This window comes from Gouania willdenowi, chromosome 15, assembly GCF_900634775.1.
Source record: "Gouania willdenowi chromosome 15, fGouWil2.1, whole genome shotgun sequence".
Lineage (NCBI taxonomy): Eukaryota > Metazoa > Chordata > Actinopteri > Blenniiformes > Gobiesocidae > Gouania > Gouania willdenowi.
In genome coordinates, this window is record NC_041058.1 from 14,277,029 (window position 1) to 14,303,982 (window position 26,954).

The window sequence follows — 26,954 nt, forward strand, 5'->3', positions numbered from 1 at the left end:
TGATAAAAGCCATAGAAGTGCTATTGAAATTTAGATAAAATAAATGTACAAGTTTGTAATTTATTTATTTTTTATCCGTGCATTCGTAACACAGCTACTAAATTACAAAAATAGGTACACTTTCATATATACATAATACTAGGACATAAACACTACAATAGGGTGGGAAAGAATGAAAATAAAAGAAAAATGAAAAGTGTCATTGATAACTACTGCACTACTATCAATATTTACAGATCTAGTTTCAGATCTATGGCGGTAGATATGTCTCTTTATTTTTCAATCAGAAAAAAAAATTGCTGCATTAATTAAAAGTATTTTCAATCAACATATTTTTTTTCTTTAATACAAATAACACATTTCAAATCGAAGAAAAAAATGCTCATGTGCAATTTTCATTGATTGATTGATTATTTATTTATTGAAGTGAAGGCTTTTTTTAAATTAATTTATTTTTTTAATGAAAGTACTGTTTTTGGTTGATTACCTACCCGGTCGGTGGGCGTGTTTCTGTCTGCGGAGGGGCGGAGCATCGCCACCACTGTGGAATGAGTTTCCTCTCACTACGTCACTCTGGGGGATCGGCTGCGAGCTGTCGGTTGGGTTACTCCGACTTTAGTCCGAGGTTTCGTCTTGATCACCTCCGCGTCCTCTGGTGAGTTTATCTTCGGTTAACTGCTTTAAGTGTCACATTTAGTGTTGCTCTAACTTTACGCGAACGCTAATGTGAGCTGCGGTTTTGTAATTGCTCACATTTATTCATATTAAAGTTGGAAAGATACGCTCAGCCTCTACTACCACGGAAACTTTTGTAGCCGAGGCCTTCTTATGTGTAGCAACAGGTCGGCGACGCAGGCTCTAATTGAACCCAACGAATGTCGGATTTAAGCTTGTATATGTAGCATATATATACTGTATTAACACGTTGTTGTTGTTTTTTTTATCACAGGGCGGGAGTGCACCTAGCAGGAGAGTAGACGTTCCTGTCTGTGGGTTTAGTATTAAAGTGCTCGTCAATCCCCTCAGGGATTCATGCTGTGCTGTTGAGCTAAATGCGGTACGAAGCTAAAATGATGCCGGTGAGTTAACTCTTTTTATTCGTCCTTTCTGCTGTTTTGTTGGCGTTGTACGCGTGTCATTAGTGTTATTGCATCGCCGTGAGTTATCGGGACATTTAAATTGTTACGATGTGTCGGCTGTTGCCTGAGGTAAATCGATGCTTTTGATTTTTATGTTGGGTGTAGGTCAATAGGATGGTCCACACCACACACATACTGTACTACTGACTTCTAGTCAAGTCGCCCCTTGTATCAAAAATGATCTGTCCATTCTTGATCTATAGAGACGTGCTGTATATCCGCAGTGGAAATCTGGAGTGTCTCAGCTGTCTGAGGACTGATGCGCTGTTGTTAACCCACTGCATCCACATGCATTTCATCCATATCTGCAGGTTTAACCTCTGCCTGCAAAGATGGACATTAACCGACTGCAGATAAATGCAGTGACTTGCCCCGCGCAGCTCTACACCTTATTACTACATGTATATTTATCAGGCACAGGACAAACAGAAAAGAGAGGACACCTGCCAACACTTTGCTGGCAGGAGGGTATCCTCAGCTTTGGACTGCTGCCATGTCATCACCACCTTCATCATCATCAGTGGACCCTTGCATTCACTGCAGCAGAGGCTGTCTTTCATAACTTCTTTGGCATATGTTTGGAAGGCAGCAGACACACTTGCTTCCTGTTTGTGCTCCTTTAAGAGAAATATCTCTTTTGTCAGTGTAATAATACAGTGGGAGTCCATGGCCTTGTCCACACGTAGCTGGGTATTTTTTTATAGATGTATATCCACCCTCATCCATTTAAAAAAGATACATAAATATATATATATATATAAAAATTAAGTCCACTCATCAATGTTTAAAAAACAAAAAATTCCATCCACACAAAACCACATAAATGTGCTATCCACAAGTGAAAGGACAAAACTCTCTGTTGTTGGCACCTTTATGTAATGGGGTCCCAAGTGCACAGTTATAGCTTTGCACACCTGCCTAACAATGTTTGAGACCCTGCCCATGGAGAAGCCCCTGACTGCACCCTGCAGTCTGGGGTGGCGCTCAACATTCAATAAACCTGACTTACCTTAACACTAACCCATATCTATTTTGTATGTCAATAGAATTATGTAACACATCAAATTATTTATATGGAACAATGTATTTATTTTTAGGTTGATTATTTTTAACTGTAAAAGAATCACACGGCACAATAACATGCCGCGTTGAGTTCCGCCCCCGAACTGTGGACTGCAGGCAGGGGTACTTCGGTCCATGTAGGAGGCACACCCCGCAGCACCCTCTGAACCACACCGGCTCCAGGGAGCACGGCGGCACCCCCACTCCCCAGGTACAGCGGGCCACCAGCCGCACCAGGGGTGACTCCCACCACATGGCCCCGAGCTGCCCGCCTCACCGCAACAGGTGAGGCTGGCCCGCACAGTCCCTGTGAAGTTTGTAAACTTAAAACTCCGGTTATCAGTGTCCACACTCAAACGCATAACCGGAGTTTTCCCAAACCATCGCTTTGGTCAGAGTTTTTCAAAAGCCCAGTTTTTAATGACCTTATTCTGCGTTTTCATGTGGATGACAGGCCAAACTGTAGAAAAATACATTTGTTTTAGCAGATCGCCAGCTATGTGTGGATAGGGTCCATGATTGTGGGAAAAAAACAGTCTTTGCAATCTCTGGCAATTCACAAGTTTGTACTGATGCAACATAAACTTTTTTGAGCTCGGTTCTTAGTTTTTCTCACCTTAGATAGTTGTAATCATTGGTGCATTTAGCTCTGCATATGAATGGCAGGTTACAGACAGCTATCATAGATCACTGTTCTTATATTTTTAGTTATTTACGTTAGTTTGAAATTTATTTTTGTTTGTAAAGATGGGTAAAAAATGGCATATTGTATTATGTACCTTTCTACTATTGTATACTTTGTAGTTTTCTCTTATCACATTAATGGATTGGAGATTTATGCAGTACTTTTTTCTTCTTTTTTTAATAAGCAGAAGCTCAAAGTGCAGACAGCAACCATCATTTATTTACACCACAGTCATCTGGAAAGTGAACTTTGTTTATATTAGAGATGCTGCTAACCAACTACCGTATTCCTTGTTGACTAGATAGATGTTTTCTTAGCTTAAAGCACCAAACAACAAGCATTTGGACAATTAACAGTCCTCAATATCAACAGGCAGTAGTAACAGCAATGGGACTATCATATTAAACAATTGCAACTCACTCTACAAAAGACAAACAAAAACATTCAAATAATCAGTCAACAGAATAGCTCTTAAGATCTCAAAAATATTTTCAGGCCTCAAGGTTAGTATAAACTAAAAACAGGGCAGATGGTGAAAAAAACAGAAGTAGTCTATATTTATCTGTTGCAATATGGTAAAGCTTTGACTACCCAATACAAACGGAGCAAAAGCTGCCATGTAATTAGCACATGCGATGGTTCAATTAAAAAACACATCCACTACACTCGCTCTTAATTTTCCTCATACTTTAAAGTGTGCACACACTCCTCACACTGCTATTTCCTCAACAGACCAATACAACATCCCAGCTGCAGTTTGTAAATTTCCTGGGATGTTTTTCATATTTAAAACACATGCTACTGTTTATTACGTCATCATGAGCAAAGAGACGACTAGTGTTTTGGTAGTGGACGAGAACGAATGTTGTGTCAATGTGTTCACGGTTAACCGTTTACATGCCATCGGTCTTGGTTCATAGCCATAGCTGCCCCTGTGCAGTTTGAAAAAGCCCATTTGTCCCGATGTTTTTTCATATGAGGCGATGCACATAAAATGTCTTGTCCAAGGACACAATGACAATGTATTGGACAGGGTGATGGTTAAACTACCAACCATCCTGTTATTGACAATCCAACAGGCTCTCGTCTTTATAGCTGGGTTTCAATATCTTTGCATTTCTGTCATTAGTAATTCTGTTGAAATAATTTGCAATTCATTACAATTATACTAGTTTTTTTATCCGTATGCATGAACTAGATGATCCAATGCTTCACCTGTGAACAAACACGTGAACTGTAAAAACATTATTAGTTAAGCGATTATTTGTTTTCACTTTGCATGTGTCCTTAGTAAAGAATGTACAAAAAAGTTTACTTCTGAAAAAGTTCATTGTGCTCATTGTAAATCCAGCTTTACAGTGTTGCAGTTCTGTTCTCAGACTTTTAATGCTTCCCTAAAAATAATTTGATTATGGGTACAATCTTCTTTTTGTACATAAGCCCTCCTAATTGGACTCTTCCGCCTCTATCTGTATGTGACTCACTGGTGGTGAACTGATAAACACATAATGGCTTCAATAAAACCATGTCTGATATGAGGTATTGTCCTAGAAATTGCACCAATAGGATTGTACCCTCCTTGTGCACGCCAGGGGCTCAAGGGGTAGTGAGAATGCACTGTCATAATTACTTGTAGACTTTGTAAATAGGAGGTCACTGTTTTCTGAACACAATGGGTGGCAGGGACCTTTTGACAGTGTGCTTTTCAGAGCAATCTGCATGTGCCTGTGCTGGCAGCACCCTGATAAGAGATGTTGACCTTTTATTCTGTACGGCCCATTTATACTTAAATTCTTATCCTGCTCATCAGCTTGATGAAATGGTAAATCACAGTGACTCATTGTAGTAGTGAGTGTAGTTTGAAAGATGCAGCCGCAAAGCTCGTATCCCTTCCTCATTCCTGTCCCATGACAGCTTGCTTGGTATGTAGATACTTTTAACAGACATGCTTTTGTCTACAAAGCATACATGAGGCGCACATTCATTCCTGTGATACATTGGTTACACTGTATAAAATCTCACTGTTGCATTGTGATGGTATCATGACAGTGGGGAAAGTGAGGTGATGGTCTGGGAAGCCTGGTTTTGCTGTAAATGTCAACAGAAACTCAACTTGGCTTTTTCTCGGCCACCACAAGCTTTGTGTTTACTCTGTGGGAGAGTTGCGGTGGTTGCGTAAGTAGACGGCCACATAGGGGATAGACAGGAACATTCAGGTTCAAAGAAAGGTTGGGTCAGACTACACGTTTTCTTCTTTTTTCACACAAGGTGAAAATGGTAATTAAGAAGCAAGAATATGCTGAAGTGGAATATATTTATTTATTTAAAAAATGCAATGAATAGGTAAAGGTCCATTCATCCTGCTCAATATAATAATAAAGATGGGATAATATATTGTGTGACAATATGTTGCAATATAAAACGTCATAAGATCTCAATTGCTTTCACTACAACATCAAACATGAGAACCGGAGAATCCTGTTGTTGTCTTGTAAAATAAGATTTTTTTTCCTTATCTAGCCTCTTTTTTTGTAATTTTATAATAAATAGTTTTGTCCACGTTTTTAACAATTTCTATCATCTAATTATCCTTACCCATACTTCCCGGTGCAAGTACTTAATATTGATATTTTTTATCTTAAAAACTGTCTGAAATAATTTCTCTGCCCTTATATAAGTACAATGTATGTTTTTGAAATGTTTAAGGGGGCATGCCCATGAACTAGAAAACATATAAACCATAACTTATAAACATGTATCTTCCAGGATATCAAGAACATCCAAATGTTGAGTTGATGCTTTCAGTATTTAAAATTTCACATTTAACCCCCCCCAAAAAAATGAATAATTGGGATAAAAGGGCTCTTGTTTTTTGAAGAGATTTTGTTGCATTTGATGCAAAAGGCGTCTTATGTTTATTACCAACTCCCTGTTAGCTTCTTTAATGTGAGGCAAGGAAAAAGAAAACTTTCAGCAGTAATAGCCTTGTGTTGGACATTTTTCTGTAGCTATCTTAATTCTATCATAAAATTTCACCTTAAGGCGTTCGAGGCAGCAGGGATTTTCTGAACAAGTTACAAATGTCAAGAAAGCTTGGACAAATTGTTCCATCCTCTCTCACTTGTCTATTTCTAACTCCCTTTTCCTGTGTTTCCCAGATAAGCCAAATGTAATGTAAGCAATAAACAGTCTCAGCACGTTGACAAGCCGTTTAAAAACACTGCAACAGTGCAAAACTATAAACTTGTAGGTTCAGTGCTGCAGTGCAGATAAAGGTAGGGATTCGGGAACCACAGCTTTTTTGTGGCTTCAGTCTGCTGTAACAGCTGCACTGAAGCTTATTGAGGCTACTGCATGTTTCTGTTCTATATACTTTGTTTGTTTTCCTGACCTTTTTCTCACTCAACCCTTCCTTATCCTACTGCGGCAGAGAGGGAGAGAAAATGACAGAGAGACAAAGAGAAGCAACGCATAAAGCCATTAGGGACTTTTGTGCTGCCTCGTCCATTTGAAGGAGTGCTTTGCTTTGCTGACAGATGTCAACTCTTATGGCAGTAGCAGCAGAACACAGATGGTCCACACACAAGACAATGCTGCTGCAGTGTCTTACAGGCTTCTAATAATTAGATTCAGAGGTGACTCTATCAACAAGCCCTAGTTGACTCACTTGCATTGCTTACCACAGCAATATTTGTAATTGAAGGTGTTTGGAATGGTTGGTCCAGCAGGCAAGAGCTGAAGAAACTAGATATTTTCCCTTAGAATACTCATGCTGTCCACTTTTGCACCCATTACACACTCCCAGATATCAGATCAGATATTGTGCGTAAGCATATTTGACTCTTTTGTTATGAATACATCTATTTTTCACTAACGACAACATATTGTACTTTTTAGGGTGGCAGCTTTAGGACCTACACTTTAATGCAAGAACACTTTTTAAGTGTATCACTGGTTATGTTTTGATTTGATTTGACATGCTTATTGATTAACTTTACCACCTAAAAGGCTTTTGAACTATACTTTATGGCAAAATGAAACACTTTAAACTTTATTATTCAAATACTATTGAAAAAAATAAATAGTTTCCCCATTTAGGTTGACAATAAAATTAGTAATGAGCTTGTAGTTCAATTCATGATAACATAACCTTAACCTAACTTGTTTCCACACTTCCTGTGCTAAAAGGTTGATGAGTAGTTTGACTAAAATAGAAAACACCCCACGAGGGGAGAATTTCCTGTTTTATTTTTTAGTAAAAATTATACTTTGACTACTCGTATTTTTGGAAATTACTAGTTTAATTGCAACCTCTTAACCCAAATATTTAATATGGAATACTTGTATTCAATTTACAACTATGCTGATTAATGTTTTTGTATTTTATGCAAAAATAACAGATGAGATGTGAGCATAAATGAGCCTCAAGCAAGAAAATATCTTTGATATTTCTCAGGTTTTTTTTTCTGTAATGATGTGAATTTCTTTCTTTTTTTTAACACTTTATTTATACAGGTTTTATATATAACGCACTGATGTATACAAGTAAGGACAAAAAACAAAAACAAAGACGCACGTGCATTCTATCCATAGGTATTGAAAGACCACCTAAAGGGCTGCAAACGTATGGTTCCAGGCCAGACAAAGTCCGTAGTTAAAGAATGGGTCCCAGGTTTTATAAAATCTATAAGCAGATTCGTTAAAGGTGCATCTGATTTATTTCTAGCTTGATATTGTGCATCATATCTTTGATCCATTGGTTGTGTGATGGAGGGGTTTCATCCTTCTATCTGGATAGTATTAAAGGTCTTGCTAATAGAGAGGAAAATGCAATAACCTTCTGAAAATATGGAGGAAAATACAAACCTGTTGGAGTTCAAAACACACCAAAGATACCCACAGTAGAAGAGGGCACAACAACCAAGACTTGGAGAGAGTGTCAAAAAATGATCACCAGAACTGTGTAAGTTTTGAGCTCGACCAAAACATGTGGTAAGCAGTTGCTGGAGCCTGTGTACACCTATCACTTAATGGGCTTAGGTTAGGAAACATTTCTGCAAGTGTAATGATGTGAATTCCTCATAATACATGATGTGACTTTATGTGGGAGTTATTCTGGCCTCATATTGATAGTGCTTTGATATGGGATAATTCTTATGAATGGATCTATTTTTGGAAATGGAAAACTGCATTGGCTGTCAGTTTGAATCACTCTTAACCAGGGCCAATTGCATTTGGACCATGATCTTTGAAGGGCAAGTGCACTAAAATTGACTCTCGCTAGGATACTGGATTTTCAAGGTTGGACACAGGGATTGACAAGCTTTTATTGGTGTTTGGTCATTTATTAATGCTATTTCATTCTTCATCTAACTGGATTTTTCTTTGACCTGTTCAAAAGCAAACATCAGGAAGGACCTTAGAGGTCTGCCAAATACTCTTTGTGTTGACACTGATCTGTTGCAGCGATGCAGTTTCTGCAGGTCTTTTAAGATGCAGCATTCATCAAAACGATCAGTGGGCGTGTCGCACGCTTACTGACGCAGCATTCCTTTTTTTAATTGGCTTCAGACGCTGAGCTGATGTTTGAACTAAGCTCATTTCACTTTTCAATGTCTTTTAAATCCAGAAAGGTTTGAAAAGCCTGTTTAGGGCCACAGGTAAGTGGGGCTTTTTGTGATAGGATGAGCAATTATATATAAACCAAAGGTATAATAAGATGCATTTAACCTTAAAGCACAGCATTTCAATGCAAAGCTCATTGTTTTTCTCAAAACTTTAAGTACCACAAAACGGCTTGTAATTATAATCAGTGTCAATTCCTCAAGCTTGGAGTTCCCAAATTGTCACATAATGTCAAATATTAAAAAAATAAGAAAAAAATACAACTAAACCTCACATATATTCTGTATCTCAGATTGAATTGATTGAAATCTAGTTATAGTATTTTAGCAAAAGGTTTTACTTAACTACCTACTTGTCACGAAGAGTCTGCGTGTGTGCATGTGTTAGTGTACCAGTACCTAGATCATTATTAAACATTTTTAACTATGCATTATAATAATCTCAATCTTAATTCCACACTGAAAACAGAAATGTTCTTATTGTTAAATTAATAACACTCAATGTTATGATGTGGTTACAGCAGCCCTGGTGCACGTGTCTTAATCTAAGTTTATTTATATAATGAAAAGCCAGTGAATTAGTAAAGGTCTATTTATTGATTGCATTAGGATAATCCCTGTAATAAATCCACTAACTCAGTCTTATTGCTGTTTTATATTAATACAATACACGCTGCAATATTGATAGACCCATATATTTCAATGGCTATGCTTGTCAATGTGATACAGAGACAGCACTGACTAATTCAATGCTGTGATGGAGATGTACTATAATATAGTGAATAAGAGCAGCAGGTCCTGTTCTTTGTCTTTGACGGTAAGGAACAACCTTCATCATCCACTGCACAAATAACATAGACTAAAAATAAATTATGTGCAGCTCTGTCAAATGTTTCTGCTCAGATGTGACTGCAGCTAAATTGTTTTCATTTGTCCCATCAGGCTCTTAATAAGCTTTACTTGTATATTAAATATGTGTTTTACATTGATATTTTCAAGATCATAAATTGGATTAGTGGGTAAGAACCACATTTAATCTGGCCAATTTTTATTGTATATTAAGTACAATATTATATTCAGACAATAGATAACGTTTATTAAGTGAAATTGGACATTTTGCATAATTTTTTCCACACATTAAGGATTCTGTTGAGTAATGTCGCTTGTATAAAAAGAAATGACCCCAAACAGGATGAAAGTCACTTTGCAACTGGATCATTAATTTTATAGCTGAAAAGAAAAATTAGTTTTCCGTCACATAAGACTGCATCTTTCTCCCGGCAATATTTTCACTGTTTCACTTTCTTTCAGTCTGTTCCCACAATGAGCAGATTCAGGTTAATGTCTGAATGAAAGTCTTCAGGAGTAATGTCATTATGTTGGCTACTCCATGCAGATATCTGGAAGGTTTTCTCGGGACATCGTAGGTGGAAATAATGCTGATTAGAGTTTTGTTTTAGTTCTGACAAAAAAAAAGGATTTATCATTTAGGCTTTGAAAGACTTCCTGACACTTCCATCGTAGAGGTGTTTGCTTTGTAAGGGCAATACATGCTTGGAGTGTTTTGTTCTATAAAAATTACTGATAAAGGTGACTCATTTGCTTCATGGGAGATCTTTTATTTACATCCCAATGGAACAAATCAGATGACTCATGTCCTCTGAGTCAGACTACTGCTGGTGTTCACATTCACTTCTTCATAGCTACAAAAATAATCTTTATCTTTCCTGATTGTTTATATCACCGTGGACATCTTTCACAGGAAATGCATCACCCTCTTTTCCCTTTTTAAGCTTCTTCTTACCAATAAAAAAACAGGAAAAAGTCATTCATCTGGAGGTTGTTCTACTTCTAGTTTAAGAGCAATCTAACCACCGTACCTTTGTTTCTGGCTGCAGCTGGGCAACATGCTCACTATACTCCCATGTCCTTTGTTCTCCTGACCCTGTTGACCTGATGTTCCCACCATGTGGTTGGTCATTCATGATTGCTCAGAATAGTAAAAGAAGACCCTGGCTAACCTGAAGGGATGGATACTCTACAATTGTACTATTCTGATAATTATACACTCTTTTTAAAGCATTGCAAGCTTTCAGCACCATTAAAGTCACTTAGTGGGATGTGTCAAGACATAAACAAAACTGTTAAACACTAAAATTAGCAACATCTTTGTGCTGAGATTCTTGTTTTTATGGACTGAATAAACCTAGACCACCCTGAAAACTTGCTTAGCACGCCCCTAGCTGATAATGTCTCACTGACATTTAATTTCTCTAAGAGCATTTGAAAGATCAAGTCACCATTTCTCTTTTGAGTTGAAGATGTCATTGGCTTTAATCTGACCTTGTTCTAGTGTTGAATAGCCCCATTGTGCTGCAAAGATAGACTTTTTAGGAATTATGTGTTATATTCATGTTAGGATTTTGGATACCTTATGTTTTTCAATGCGTTTATATTTTTGTCTCATCGTGTTTTGCTTTAAGGACTACTGCGTTGAGGTCGCTAATTTCTTAAGCGTAAACTATGTGCCAGTCGCAATCTCATGCACAAATTCAGCTTTTCCCAAATCCTCTGTGGACTGTGCCTGTCCAAGCCCTCGTCAGCGGTATGTGTTAGTAGGGTTGGAGAGATCTCTCACAGTGGTGACAGCACTAGTTAGCAGCTAGATGGTGTAGCATGGAGAGGAATTCTAGGAGCTGCTCTCTGATTCCTCTGTTGAAGTGGAGGAATTAGGTCTGGGAAAACGGATACTGCTGATATCGCTGAGGCCAAACGTTATGTACACAAACACTGCCCATCAGGGAAATCAGGCAGCATTTATCGAAACAGAAGTGTTTACTTCCTCTACCTTCTCTAGGAACATGTTTTGTTGTTTGAACTACCTCTATTTAATCTAATCTGATCGAATCAACCCCATTCTCTGTTTCTCCTGCTGTGCCACAGATGTTCCTGACAGTATACCTCAGTAACAATGACCAGCATTTTACTGAGGTTCCCATCACCCCAGAGACACTTTGCCGAGATGTGGTCGAATTGTGCAAGGAGCCGGGAGAAACGGACTGCCACCTGTCTGAGATGTGGCGGGGATCTGGTAAATTGTTGTTTTGCCTTGTGTTTTGTACAAAAGCCATAGAGATGTTGGTCAATGTGTGTACACCCTTTTAATTATCTCCCAACAGTTTTAGATGATTTTTTTTTAAGTAGAAGACATGAGGAAATTAGCTATACTCATGGAGGACTATATTATTACTTCATGTTATTTATTTAGGTCTGAAATGCAAATGAAGCAGAACATCTCAAGCCCTCGCACAAAGACAAGCACTTAGTCATCTCCCAGCTCAGAAAGGGGGCATTTAGATTTCATTCCTGACTCTTCTCCCCATCTTTGAGTCACGGGGTTTTTAAAACCACCTCTCAAGGAGCAGGACTCCACAGACGTTTCCATGGCGATGCTGCTGTAAGACTGAGGAAGGTAGCAATTATTGTGTTTGAGTACTTCCACAAGTAGCCTGAGGAGGGGGGGTGGCTAAATACTGAAAAGATTCGCCATCATTTACCACCTGCTGTGAGATTCTTATTAAGATCTTATGTTCATTTATAACAAAACAAGATCATTATTTTATATCGAAATATAAAATGTCCCTGTTATTAAACTAGACTGGTTCCTTGGCTTTTTACCTCAGTGTAATGTGACGACTTGTTTAAATTGTCCAAAGCTTTTTGAAATAAAAAGTCTGAGGAACAGATGAAAAGCCCTTTGGCTCAGAATAAATGACACCACATGATATCTACCCGCAAGTTATTGCTAATAAGATCAAGCACTGACTAAACAAATTACCTCACAGTGTGTGTTGGACTTGATTCAAAAGAAAGCAGCATATGCCCCATTGCAACTACTGTCACATGTTTTCCCCTTCAGGGCCTATCATAATAAAGATGATTCAATATTGATTTTATGGGTGTGTTTTGACGTCAGGCATGTTATCTACTTGATTTTTTTTTAGAAAGAGCTGTCGGTGAAGGAGAGAGGATGCTGGATGTACTGCAAAGGTGGGGGCAGCACAGGGGGGAAGTGCGCTTCTTTCTTCGCCACATTAGAGCTCCCAGCAGGGAATCAGGTGAGTGCCTTACACCATCCGGCTAAATGTGTGACAGACAGAAATATACATGGCGGTTTTACTGGTCTCTAGTTCTTTGCAAATGTTTGTCTTCAGGTATAAAGCATTTCATATGTATTATATTTATTTGAAAACTGCTGGTTTGGTAAATGCCGTTTAACATGCACTGCTACCTTTTAAGACATGGAAAGCTCACTCTGTTGAGATCAAATTTTATCTACTTTTTTCTGGCCCACACAGAGATTTGCAAGTCATACTCCAAAATCATCTGTGTTGTTTTTTTTTTTCTTACTTTTTTGACAGTCGCTAATCTTTAGAGAAGTTTTTTACGCTTCACTGTTAGAGGAGTTTAAAAGCTGCGCGTCCCAGTCACATTGTCATAAGCTTATTACTCTCCAGTTCTTTTAGTAACATAGAAAGTATATTAGTGGTACACTATCTGTCCAGCCGTCACTTGCGTAACTAAGCCCATTTTGCTTCTTGCAGCTTGAGTCTGGCCTGGGGATTAAACGACTGTTTTCTTTTCCTGTTTGTTATCTTATTCTGCTCTTCTTTTCCCACATGATTAGCTTGGTTTAGCTGCATTTGTGCGGCGCAATTCTGTGACATCTTTGTTTTTTTTATAAATAAATAATTTTCTCAATAAGTCAAACATGTCTTTTGTGCCAAATTTACAAATTAAATTTGATATTGTTTAATTCAGAATGTGTTTATTTTAAACTAGTGTATTTATGTACCTTTTATCTGAGTGTTTACTGTTGGACTTAGCAGAGTGCTGTGTTTACATCACATAACTAAGTATTAAGCTTGCATACTGAATGTCAGGGATCATCTAACTCCATTAAACAGACTCTATAAGCGTCTGAAACCAATATACAAGCTAAAGGGCTTTGGTCATGAACCAGTGCTTTAAGGCAAGGATCTGGATCACCAGACTCCTCTCAAAGACCAATAACGTGCTTGTGTGTCGGTTTATGGACACAGACACACACATGCACACTCTCATTGCTGTGTGCACGCTCACCAACGATTATGTATGAGGTTAAATCCTGAGATTATTGTAAGTCACAAAGAGCTCTGGTCCTGGTTGTTTCCCAGAGGAGCTAAGATCATTCAGTTCAAGTATTTTTTTTTTTTTTTTTGTAAGCTTTGTATTGACCTGCATACTGTGCAAGTCGCAACGGTTTCAGTGAAACCAGAGGATTTTAGTGTGCCAGAGACATTTCCAGCAGAAAATGCATGAAGTTCCAGACATTTTTACAGCTGTCTGTTAAAATTCTTCACGTTGGATGTGTTTTTGACTTGAATTTGTCTTAAAAGCGTGTAGAGGATTTAGTTGTTTGAAGGTTTTTATTATTCTTATTTATCAACAGGGTCAAGGGGATCAGAACCCAAAAGAAATGGAGTAAAAGGTCCACCAGACAGAAGAATGGAGAATGGAGTAAGAAATCTTTTTATACAGCAGGTCAACCATATTTTGAAAAAAACAAGAATGAATATTATTATATGATGATATTCAGTTGGTAATGACCAATTATTTGAAAATATGAATTTTAACTTGATTGTAAGGCTTTTTGACAAATTATTGAATTATTTATTTCTCACGTGAGACAAGGAATAACTGTCAAAATGTTGATCTTTGGAAAGTATTTGTGATATTGTGTGTTTTCTCTAAATGCCCAGGTGGTCACACCGCGCATGGACATGACGTTGGCTGAGCTGCAGGAGATGGCTGCCAGACAGCAGCAACAGATAGATGCTCAGCAACAACTCCTCGCCTCCAAGGTAAACTATTACAGAATGCTGAGAATAATGTACACAATCTGACACTGGAGATCACATTAAAGGGTCAAAAGAGACGAATCTGAAGAGAGTCGGAAACGGTGTCATTTCTAAAGTTGGAATACACGGTGTGATTATATATATTTAATTTATAACTAGAATTTTAGTTGTGATAATTTGAGAAGCCTGAGACAGTCACTGTCAATAATTCTCACTGTATGCAAACGTTTCTCGTTCCGCTCGGAGCTTCTTTCTGACAGCAAAAGTATACTTTCTGTAATTAAATACTTCCTCTACTTCCTTTTCAGAGTCTTGTTGAGACACCTTGAAATAGTTTACTGTTTTTGGTTTAGACCAGGGGTGTCAAACACGTCAGATCAGTTTGACTTCAAAACCTAGTAATTTCAACATTATTGTGCCCTAGTTTGCACTTCTATGTATACATAAATTATAAAATATGTAAGAAACCGACCATATCCAAGCAATAAGTGATATATATCAGTCGCAACAGGATCTTCAATTACATTTCCTAGGTTTTGGGACCAATTTCTATTTAATTAAGGGAAAATTAAAGATTTTTTGTAAGAATTTTGAATTTTTTCAACTAACATTAAAATATAACTGCAATCATGACATATAAGCACCAGGGACATTTTGAGTCCCTGCAAATTTTGTTGAGTTTCATTTACACAATGAGTTATTATAGCTATCTGTCATTTTTACTTTCTCCTGCGGACTGATTTGGAGGCTCCAAAGGGCCGGATTTGGCCCCCGGGCCTTGAGTTTGACACGTGGTTTAGACCATACTGCTGTCTCCTGCTTCTTTCATAAGCCATGACATGCAGACTTCAACTTGTTTCTTGGAGTCTGACTCCCAAGAGCATTTGGTTTGGAGTACTGTTCATACCTGGGGGCAAAGTAGCATTTCAAGGAAAGTGGTTTTCCAGCCTGTCAAGCACACAAGTAACTGTAAACAAAAAAGTGATCATTGCGCATGTGACTGCGTCTTTAGTGCAGCAGTAATGTTCTTTACTCACGAACTGTTAGCATAGGATTATTGTAGGTAATACTTTCTTAGTAGTGCTTTGTTTGGAGAGTGTAAGCTGTAAGTAAAAAAAGTAGTTTTTTTATTTACTTACTGCATTTTACTTGCAGGAGCAGCGTTTGCGTTACTTGAAACAGCAGGAGCAGCGACAACAGCAGCAGGCCTCCGAACAAGAGAAGCTCCATCGGCTCAGAGAGAACATCGAGAATCAGGAAACCCGACTCAAAAAGGTCCGGGCCCTCAAGGGTCAGGTGGAGCAGAAACGCCTCAGCAACGGCAAACTGGGTGAGCGTTTTTCTCTCCTACATTCATGACTGGATGCCCACTAGAACAGTGTGTTTCAAACTTTTTTGAGTCATATTTTCATTGAAAAAAGGCACACCACCAACAAAAATGTTTTTTTAAAAATGAAACCGTGTAGGCTATATTAACAATAAACAGTCATTCTTATAAAACTGTCTTCAATGGGAATCAAATAAAAACAAAGAAAAGACGTTTTTATGATGTTTCATATGTTTTCTTTCTAATAAAAAGTACAATTAACAATCTGTTGCCATTCTTCGAAGGAATCAAATTAACAACAACAAAATCTATTGTGATTTTTCATTTTTGTAGAAAATATTTAGTTTTCAAAAATGTTTTTTAAGACCATTTAAGTTAAATGTAATAATTTCCACAGTGGTTGAAAAACCCTTCACGAGAATAATGCTGTAACTCCAGCAGATGATGATATATTGTCTATATCTTTAACTGTCACTCTGCTTTACTTCCTCTCCCAATCTACAGTGGAGGAAATCGAGCAAATGAACAACCTCTTTCAGCAGAAGCAGAGAGAATTGGTGATGGCTGCATCCAAGGTGGAAGAGCTGAGTCGGCAGCTGGAACTGCTTAAAACTGGCAAAATGGACAATGTCCACGATAACCAGGGCTCAGTGGCTGAATTGGATCGCCTTTACAAAGAGCTGCAGGTATAAGGAACTGAGTAATTAGAGGCCGTATGTGTTTAAAATGTGCAACAAAAGAAACATATTATTTGTTTTTCCTTATGTTTTCTTTTCTCTGTGGTCAGCTGAGGAACAAACTCAATCAGGATCAGAACTCAAAGTTACAGCAGCAGAGGGAGAACCTGAACAAACGCAACATGGAGGTGGCAGCGATGGACAAACGCATCAGCGAGCTCCGAGATCGGCTCTGGAAGAAGAAGGCGGCCCTACAGCAGAAGGAGAACCTGCCTGTAAGTGTCATCATCACATCACATTGATTTTTCTCATCTCCTTTCATTTGTTTACTAATCACTGATCGAAATAATCTCTCATAGCCGACCTCGTGTATTCTTAGATAAACTTCTAGAATAGTTTTTTGGATTGAATCATTTTGATTCTTTAAACAATATACAAAGCTTCTTCCTTTTTTTGCAGTCCCATTTTTTTTTTTTTGCTTAGTGTTTTCATTTTTTTTTTTTTTTAAGCGAAACAAGTCTGGGAGATGACAGCGAGTCGCAGATTTCTCACCAATATCCCAGACAGTAAGGAAGTTTAGAGATTGTCCACTATGTTTACTTTGAACTCTTGAAAATAACTTTTTTTTTTTTCCCAAATCGTAATTGTCCTTTGCAAAGTCAACATCGACCCTTCAAAAAACACTTGTCCTTTTTGTGTCCTAACTTCTCTTGGTTAGGTAACTATGGTATTGTTTTATAGAAGTTGAAAAGACAAACATTACAGGACTTCCCTAAATGAACCTTACTACATTAGAAAGTTGACGTTATTTGATAAATCTGTTTCATGTCTATAAAGCTTTACCCCATCAATGTTTCAGGAAATGTGTTCACCTAGCACGATTCAATGAACATTTTAAGTACAAAATGCACAATTTATTAGAAATGTTAAATACACCTTTACAGAAAAAAGCAGCCTATGTCAAAGATGTTTATCTTCTGGATGCGTTTTGCTTGTGCGCCTGGGCTTGTGTTTGCTTTGAGGATGAAAGGCCTGAATAGGTCTGAGGTGATTTACCAACACTCTGCCTAGAATCATAATGAGTGAGCCTTTTTTACTCACACAACGACACAAAGGCACACTTTCTCAGAACTGTTCCCTCCCTCAGCCAAACAACAAGAGCCTCACATCACATAACTGATACATTGATCGAAGAGAAGTAGTTCAAGAGCTGCAAGGCTGAGAGCCACCATTCTCAGATCTCTTAAGTGTCATGCTAGCCGAAAAGCTGATATTCCAAGTAAAGGAGGATAATTTGGGATTTTGAACTGTTTTTTTTTTTTTGCATGTTTGTGCTTTTGTTTTCTCAAGAATGGCTATCCTGGTAAAGAGAGGGCTTCAAAAGACACTCATCCTCAGGTAACTAAACTAGCTTTGGAGCTGCACATTATGACTCTGAACTTGTATCTCAATGTATGATTTAACACATTTTCTTAGAATTTATTTTGCTTAAAAGCCTGCAGATGCATCTTCAATTAAGCTGCTGTGTTTTTATTTGTATTTTTATGTCATGAGAAAAGGAGAATGTGCAGCTGGTGTGTTTATACTCTAATTTATGTATGCTGCAGTTGGAATTTTTGTTAGACCAACTGGAATTGCATTCTATGTTTCCATATAATCACTAAATAGAATAGTAGACTACATCTACATTTTTTAAATTTCTTTGAAACTTGAGTCTAAATGAGTAAACTGAACAATGCAAAAGAAAACGTTGTCTGTAAAGTAATATACAGTATATGGATATGTGCATGTCTGACAAGGACATAGAAGTTTTCTAAACTACTGTATGTTCCCAGTCAGGACTAACTTAAAAGCTATTACAATAGCTCATTTACAGGGGTTTGTTGTATAGGGGGGCACACATGACAAGTTCTCACAATGAGTTTAAAAACAAAACTCGACTGTTCTCTGGTATTCAAAGTCATTTAAGACTATAAATACTCTCATTGTCATAAATAAGTATTTTATTTAAAGAAAAAATTAAGAAAAGTGTCCTGCGAACATTCATTAGTTTACATGTGTACCATAAACAAAAATCCATTCTCATTTATGCTTAAAGAGACTTTTTCTTTGGTGCCATCTAATGGCTAGTGTTTGAATCTCACTGTGGAAATGGTACATCTCCTTGTTTTTCATTCAACACTAATTCTAATTTCTACTGATATAATTAACATTACAGACTCCATGTTTATTTCTTTATCAGTTTATTTGAATGGTACATTGAATGTTTTTTTTTTGTTCACATGCATATTTTACAGTTTTGGTTCCACATCTGTCACCCTCTTGTTCCGTCTCACACCTTTCCTGCTTTGTGTAATCATTTCTGCTCCCTTTCTCATTTTCTCTCTGTACAGCTACCCTCTGATGGCCAAGCCGGGCAGCAGTCAGGCCCGTCCCGTGTGGCAGCAGTCGGCCCATACATCCAGTCGTCCACTATGCCCCGTGGCTCAGTGAGACACGATCTACTCGTCAAACCAGCCGACCCTGATGGGACCTCCACCCTACCAGCCGTAGACCCACAGAACAAGGCCAGCATAGGTGAGCAGCTAGAGACAGCACACGGTCACGTAAACATAATTAATGGTATTTGGCATTAGATCGCCCTTGTTAACATTTTAATGCCGTCAGGTGAATGCACTTAATCTAAGCACAGTGTGATGATCTCCTGCCTCCATCTCAAATAGGGTGCTTTGGGAAAGCCTCTGACTGTGATGTCACATTGAGCTCAGAAGGTAGCTCGTTGCTTTCTGGGTGCTGTGGAGTGAACTTGTTTGTTTGAAACTTTATCGGTTTTTGACACATTTTTCTGAGGAAAGGTGATAATGTCTGCAGCTCGATAAAAGTCATATTTGACCAGATTTTCTTTCTGCAATTTAGTTGTTTGTGATCATTCTCTTCTCTTGTTGCATGTGTTAATTGTGAAGATTGAGTTGATTTGCAGTGTAAAAAGAAGAGACTGTGATGGTGCTCTCATGTGGGAGATTTGTTCATTGTGTTAAGCTCCAGGACAAAGAGCAAAGCTAGTTTTGGACCTTTAAGGCTACTTTTGTTTTTCTTGTCTTTTAAATGCATCATTCGCAGAAGCCATTCTCTTGCTTATGCCCCTGGGAGAGCTGCGGGCTAAGAGAAAAGGTACACACGTTGGGTTTATGTGTGTTCTCTTTTTTAATCCCTATCACCTTTGTTGTTTTATTGTTATGCCAGTTACTTTCCTCATTTCAAAATAGGTCATTCGGAACAAATGCAGAACCTTCACTGGAATGCAGATTCTGTGCATGTAAGGGCCTAACTATTCTGCTCTGGGTGTCAACTCCCGCTTGTTTATATTATATTATATTTCAACCCAGGAAAAGTCTCTCTTAACTTTTGCTCGACACATATGTTGGCTTTATAGATTTTAATGGTAAATATTGGAGTTGCACATGGGTCGTTTGACTCTAGTTATGTGTAAGCAGTCAACCAGAAAAGGATTAATGAGAAAAAAGAAAAATTTACAATGCCAGTGTTTATAATCCCCCCTGTAAACATGGGTAATTGCACTGTTACTACAGTAGATGCATTGATTTTTCCAGGTAAATATGAACTGAAGCTTTTTCCCCTCTGTGTGTGTTGTTGCTCGTGTTTATTCTTAGAATGTATTTTTACATTGAACTAATTAATCAGCGTGTGCTGCTTTTCTCCTCTTCTCTCACGCGCTGCTCTGCTGGTCATGCAGCCCTTCAGCCTGGGAAGGGGTCGGACTGGAATTCATCAGTTCCAGAATCCAATACAAATAGTCTTGGTACAGCATCAACACTTCCACGTATGACCTCTCATTCCAGCTCTAACCTAGAACAAGGTAAACAACATTAACAAATCCAGAGCATTTCATGATTGAGACGCCGTCCTTGTTTTTCTGCTCTTAAAACTATACTTGTTTAGAGAACATTTTGTTTCTTATTTTCATTTGGACAGATGAGTTAGACCCAAAGAGAGACAAGAAGGTGCGTCCCTTTTCCATGTTTGAATCAACAGAGGTTCCAGCTACTTCTCTCCGCAAAAACCAGAGCAGCGATGACCTTGTCAGGGATGTTCAGGTAACCAAAATATATACATGACTCATTGCACTTCTGTTGAACTAATGAAAAAAACATTAGATGTAATGTTGTTTTGTTTCTGTCTGTTCAGTCTGCCCCCAAGGCTCCAGTCAAGGTGCCCCCTCCAGTACCCACCAAACCCAAAGGCCCAGCTGTTGTGCCATACACCAAACCAGGCCTCAACACGGGCACCTTTCCCAAAACAAAGCCATACAGCCAGCAGGTCCCAGCTGGTCAGGGCCGCAGCCCTCTACCTCCCACACAGAGCCAGACTCTCCCCCTGCCATCCAAGCAGGATGTTCCACCTGCTGCAGCAGTGCGACCCTTCACTCCCGAGCTGCCCTCCTCCAAAGACAGCAGCCTGACCAAGCCCCAAACATTAGCCGCTAGCTCCATTTACTCCATGTACACGCAGCAGCCTGGCTCAGCAAAGCCCTTCCAGCCCACTATTCTGAACGCGCTCAGCAGGGCTCAGACTCGAACCAATGGATTTGTTAGTGGTAAGAACATACAATATACCCAAACAGGAAGGTTGTAACAATGTGGAGGCGTGTGGTTTTTCCTGCTTGAGATCCGGTAGAAATACAGTAGAAATACAGTACCTATTATACTCATGACATTTATGAAAGTAACAACCTTGTGCAAACAAAGCTTTTTCCAATCTAAAGTGTCATAGCAATGACATGTTACCTTTTCAGGCAGTAAATTGCTCTTATAGTGTAAGTACATCCTAAAACCACTAAATACATACAGTATATGATTATCTATGACATAATGTAGTTTATTGGTCCCACTCTTCTCATTTTAGTCCAAGTATTTAAATTTAGCATTTTTAATTGTAAAATGTCAGAGAATGCCCTCTATGGGTGGAACACCGACTATTGCAATTTAATTTTGCTATTGGCTGATTAGATCAGTGATGTCACTGTCACTGTTGGCCCAGCCCCTTCTATAATAGATGGGAGGAGGGACTGGTGTCCTCCTCTCAAAGCCCTCAGAGAGCAGTGATTGACAGCTCCATGCAGAACTGTGCAGTGCTGCGGGGGCGTGTCTTAACTACTCTAGGAGCAATGCCCACAATCGAGGCATTTTTAAAATTTCTTCCTAGTGGCAGATCAGCAAACACTTGGTGTAGTACTTACACTTTAAGATAAGATTATGTTAGTTTTTTTAAGAGATTAAATAGACCTGATCCTGTACTCAGTGGTGTGTTAACATGTGTTTCATGTTTGCAGTTTATGGTAAACCAGTGATTCCCGGTGGCGGCCCCCAACATCCAGAAAATCCATACCTGGAGCATCGTTCTCCTTCTGTTGAAACTGACTTTGACCACAGCGGGGCCAACTATGGGAGCCCCAGTCCGTCTGAGGGTCCACAGCCAGAAACGGAACGCACCCCCCGTCCCCTCAGTCCTACCAAGCTGCTTCCTTTCATTTCCAACCCTTACAGACACCAGAGCGACGGCGACCTGGAGGCCCTGAGGAAGAAGCTCTATAACGCCCCGAGGCCCCTGAAGAAACGCAGCTCCATCACCGAACCAGAAGGTCCTGCAGGGCCCAACATTCAGAAGCTCCTCTATCAGAAGACCACACTGGCAGCGATGGAGACCACAGTCAACACTCCCACCCAGGCTGGGGAAGCAGAGAAGGTGACAGATGAAGCTGCGGGGTCATACGGTCCAGGCACAGAAAACCACCACCTGGAGACCGGACAGACCTTTGAGGGGGGAACACTCAATCCAAACCCAACTCACACCCACTTTAATAATGTCCCCATTCCACATTCTGCTGATCAGACCCAACAACCTTCTGTCATGTTAGAAAGGGAGGACATCATCCCTCCTCCGCCACCATCCCACCCCGCCCCCAGGCCAGATGATGCTCTGTTCCCACCACCTCCACCTCTACTTGGTTTGGATGACTCAATGCCCAGCCCACCGCCTCCACCTCCAGAAGGCTTCCTAGAAGAGTTCCCGCCATACCCTCCACCCCCATACCCCAGTGGGGCGGAGCAAGACAGTTTCGGCGACGACACCTTTAACATGAAGGCGCCCGAGGTCACGGGACAAGTCCCTCTGCCACCGGTACGAACCACAATCCTCAACCACTGAGTCACAAATGTCATTCATCTGAGATAATCACTATTTGTCAATTGTGCAGATCATGTGACTAGCCTTTTGTCATTTGCTACTGTTCATAGCAGACGTTAGACTTGTTTACTTTAGCGCTTTGTGTGTTCTCACATTTATTAGATCCAGTTTGTGCACTTTACTATTAATGTGCTGCTTGTTAGGCTGCTGTCACCTGGTTTATTGTTATATAATGTTATAATCTTTGTAAAGTGCAGCTATTGTTTTCAGGGAAAACAGGTCGTATTCTGAAGCCACTAATCGGATATCTACCCTAATTATCCCCATTTACGTACAGATTTATTTTGTACTTTACAGTCAGTCTGACTCCTAACAGGTTTATATGATTTAGTAGCTGATAATGATAAGAAGAAACCAATGAGAATGTTTGTGTTGACCCATTTTCCCCAACTTCCCACTCATTATCATTCCGCCCACTTAGAAGGGGGCTTTTTCGCCACTCAACAGCAATTGTTCCTAATCAGGTTGCATAATGAAGGGCTTAGAGAAGTGAATGTTTCTTACACCCTGTGCTTATAATTATTAGCAGCTCAATGTATTAGCAGCAACTCACCAAGTGCTCAAAAAACAAAAACAAGAAGTCACTCCCCTGGTAAAGTCCAGACAAAGGAGTGGACACTTCAGTTTCATTTGGTTCTATCTGGAAGTAGCTGTGTTCGTCTTTTTTTACTTTAATGGATGTTTTGGGATTCTTATCATTCTTTAAATGATGCCCCGTCATGATTATGTCTTTAGGGTAAGAGGACCAATCTGCGTAAACTTAACTCTGAACGCATTGATCACAAAATGAGGGTGAAGTTCAACCCTCTGGCTCTCCTGCTCGACTCGTCACTGGAGGGAGAGTTCGACTTGGTGCAAAGAATCATCTATGAAGTAAGTAAACCACATGGACCTATGCTGCGTTTTCTCATCATATACAGAGATCTTTATAACCGTACTCACTTTATTCATCTTTTATGATGGCAGGTTGAAGATCCCAGTCTGCCTAATGATGAAGGAATAACTGCTCTGCACAACGCCGTCTGTGCTGGACATACAGAAATCGTTAAGTTTTTGGTTCAGTTTGGTGTCAACGTAAATGCTGCTGATAGCGATGGCTGGTAGGTTTGCTGTTATCTTTAACTTTGAATGTATATTTTGACCTGTTAACATGCTTTGAAGACTGTTTGCTTATTCAGATTTAGTGACTGGAAAGCTACCAGTCACTAAATAGTGACTGGTAGCTATTTAAAGCATACAATAGTCAGTATTGTATGCTTTCATATATTCAGACATTTTTTTTATCAGAAAGTTTAAATTGAAACTTATTTTTAAATTTTTTTAAATTTTTTTTAAATTTACTTTAATCTACTGAATGTTTTAACTGCCAACTGTCAGTCTTCCTCAGAGGCATCTACTGATTGCTTTGATGTATCCTTACAAGTTATTTTTTAAGGAAAGCCTCAAAGCATCTACTGATTGCTTTCATGTGTCCGTATGAGTTCTTTCTATCAAAGCAATCTGTAGATGCCTCTGAGGAAGACTGACAGTTGGCAGTCGAAACATGTCAGGAGATTAAAGTAAATTTCCTGAAAAAAGTTGACTGGATAAATGAAACCTCAACATATTATTTTAAAAATAGAAGTCAAAATGACCTGGAATTAGTCAGTATTGTGCGTGGTAAAACTTATAGAATTTAGTATGAAGATGATTATGGGATTACATTTTCTTTGGCTTTAATTTAAATGTGATGTTTATTTTGATGGCAAATGTAGAAGATGGAACTATAGAATTCACCTTGTTTATCTATATACAGTAGAGAACAATACTTGGACCAGTATAAAGTCAATAATTACATTGAGACATGGTTGATTGTCCTGCTGACCACAGGACCAGCAGACCTCATACTTCCATCATCTGACTCTGTCACCCATCACTACATTTCAGGACACCTCTTCACTGTGCCGCCTCCTGCAACAACGTGCAAGTGTGTAAGTTCCTGGTAGAGTCTGGAGCAGCAGTGTTTGCCATGACTTACAGCGACATGCAGACGGCAGCCGATAAATGTGAAGAGATGGAGGATGGATATACACAGTGTTCCCAGTTCCTTTACGGTCAGTGTGAAACAGTGATCTAAGTGCACCCCTCGGGGTGCGCGATGGCACTAGTTCGAACTTGAGAGTGAGAGAAAGTGGGGAAAAAAGCATGAAAGATATGGGGTTTTGTAATGTTTATTTTTAGTGAAAAAATTCTAATCATAATAATGATGATGAAATGATCTTGATGATAATGTGAACTGAAAATACAAGGGTCAGACTTTGTTCCACAATAGGTGGGAGATGACAGAAGATTATAAAAACTATAGAAATAAATCTATTCAGGAGCTACTAAATACTATTTAATTTCACTTATTAACAGGGGGAATCTTTAAAATGTGTGTTATCACTCACTCATTCATTCAATCATTATTCATTATAGTTGTTGAATTATTTTTTTTTATAGAATTCTGAGCAAAACGTAGTCAGAAATTATAGAAAGGGGTCCTTGGGCCAAAATATTTTGAGAACCACTGGTGTATAAGACACATCAAAAAAAACACTGAAATTGTCATGGATGATACAATACAATAGAGACATATAATTATAAACTTATGCACCATGGAAAAGATTACAGCAAAACTACAACAGAGGTTTGGAAAATTTGAGAAAATCTGGGAGCCAATTTTGCTAAACTTGAATGGGATCTCTTTAGATATGTTTTATGTATTTATTTATTTATTGTTATCACTATTTCTTTTCTTGCTTGATAAATGTATGATTTTGTGTGTATGCTTTTATTAATTTAAATAAAAAATGTTCTGAATAAATAACGTTAAAAAGAAAATGTGGAAATTGATTTGCTCTGTACTAAAATATCAGGTGTTTGTTTTATTTCCATAGGTGTACAAGAGAAAATGGGCATCATGAACAGGGGTGTGGTCTATGGCCTGTGGGACTACACTGGTGAAAACCCAGACGAGCTCTCTTTCTGCGAGGGCGACTGCATGAGCATCGTCCGCCGAGAAGACGAGGACGAGATCGAATGGTGGTGGGCGCGCATGGGTGACACCGAGGGTTACATTCCACGCAACCTCCTAGGAGTGAGTCAGCCGTAGCTACAGCTGATAATAACAATAATACCGGTGCTGTTTTCATGTCTAAATGTTGACACGCTGCCTTGCCTCCACAGCTCTACCCCAGGATAAAACCAAGACAGAGAACACTGGCCTGACAAAAACACATGGACTTTGATGGACTGGGTAGGAGAATGTTGAGGTTTAATTGAAGACGAGGACCATTATTATTATTATTATTATGAAGGAATCACCATTTCCAGCACTCCTGCAGCGACGATAGAAGGGCTCTCATCTTACTTTCCAGGTCACGCTGTGTACTTTAAACTCCTAATACCTTTATTTTCTTTGCTCAGCTATTTTTGTAATCTCTAAAAAAAAATAAGAAAGACACTGTTGGATGGTGAACATAAGTCAGTATTTTCATCAAATGAGAAAGATTTTTACCCTTTAAAATAAAACAGCCTTTTGAACCTGTTACCTGGGATGCTGGATATTTTCCAACACGTCTGTTTCCACATTGCAGGAGGTAATGAGCCTTTAGCACTTGCAATGAAGCTTTTGAAAACATATTACAATGACAATCTTCAGGGGCTCGCCTGATTGTGCCTCTTTGGGTGTAGTTTTTCTCCTGCGACCACTTTTTCGTTTTTCCAGCTAAAAAGAAATTAAGAACAAATCGAGTGATTTGAAACTGTGATTGAAGCTCTTTGATTTCTTTCTGTTCAGTCTGTGGTCGATGATGCCTGGAGGCCAGAGAGCTTCTCTGCATTTGCACAAGGTTGAGATGCCATAGAGACTGTGGATACTTCTCTCACACAAATACAAGCTAGTAGTGACTGTAGCAGGTTTCTCTTTGTAAAACTGATCATGCAGTATGAATTAAACAGTTCAATACAGACTGTACTGTAATCCTTTGTGTAGCAAACACTACCTGATGATATCAACAGAATTATGTTGAAGTCAAAGAAAATGATCTCTCTTTTTTTTTTTTTTTGTTAAATAGTGAAGGACCAGCAGAAAAAATGCAACGTTAAAAAAAAAAAATCCTGAATTCCCAACACATCCTGTGTCTCATTACAGATGTATTTATTTTTGTTACTTCTCTCTTTTTCTCTGTCTCAAATGTAACCACAAGTGTACTGTAGTATTTCAAACATTTACAATAAAACACTTTATACCAAA

General features: G+C 38.8%; 1 protein-coding gene across 3 annotated transcripts; it reads left to right on the top strand.

Annotated features, from left to right (window-relative positions):
- Positions 1-552: 552 nt before the first annotated feature.
- On the top strand, positions 553-26,954 carry tp53bp2a (tumor protein p53 binding protein, 2a). Of its 3 annotated transcripts, XM_028468444.1 has the most exons (20): positions 553-655; positions 950-1,079; positions 11,454-11,601; positions 12,515-12,628; positions 14,002-14,069; positions 14,312-14,413; positions 15,566-15,740; positions 16,242-16,423; positions 16,525-16,689; positions 17,765-17,812; positions 18,808-18,991; positions 20,169-20,291; positions 20,408-20,529; positions 20,621-21,029; positions 21,765-22,612; positions 23,414-23,551; positions 23,645-23,778; positions 24,605-24,771; positions 25,597-25,796; positions 25,886-26,954. In XM_028468444.1, the coding sequence occupies exons 2-20, from the start codon at positions 1,053-1,055 to the stop codon at positions 25,925-25,927; spliced, it is 3,396 nt and encodes a 1,131-aa protein (XP_028324245.1). In that variant the 5' UTR covers positions 553-655; positions 950-1,052; the 3' UTR covers positions 25,928-26,954. The 3 variants fall into 3 exon arrangements, with proteins under 3 accessions (XP_028324245.1, XP_028324247.1, XP_028324246.1); XM_028468446.1 differs by lacking the exon at positions 17,765-17,812; XM_028468445.1 differs by lacking the exon at positions 950-1,079 and having other exon boundaries at positions 582-655.

Coding starts and splice junctions, on each gene's coding strand:
- tp53bp2a (XM_028468444.1), top strand. CDS start 1,053: ATGCGGTACGAAGCTAAAATGATGCCG. Junction 17,813..18,807: donor CAAAAGACACTCATCCTCAG/GTAACTAAACTA, acceptor CTCTCTGTACAG/CTACCCTCTGATGGCCAAGC. Junction 22,613..23,413: donor GACAAGTCCCTCTGCCACCG/GTACGAACCACA, acceptor TTATGTCTTTAG/GGTAAGAGGACCAATCTGCG.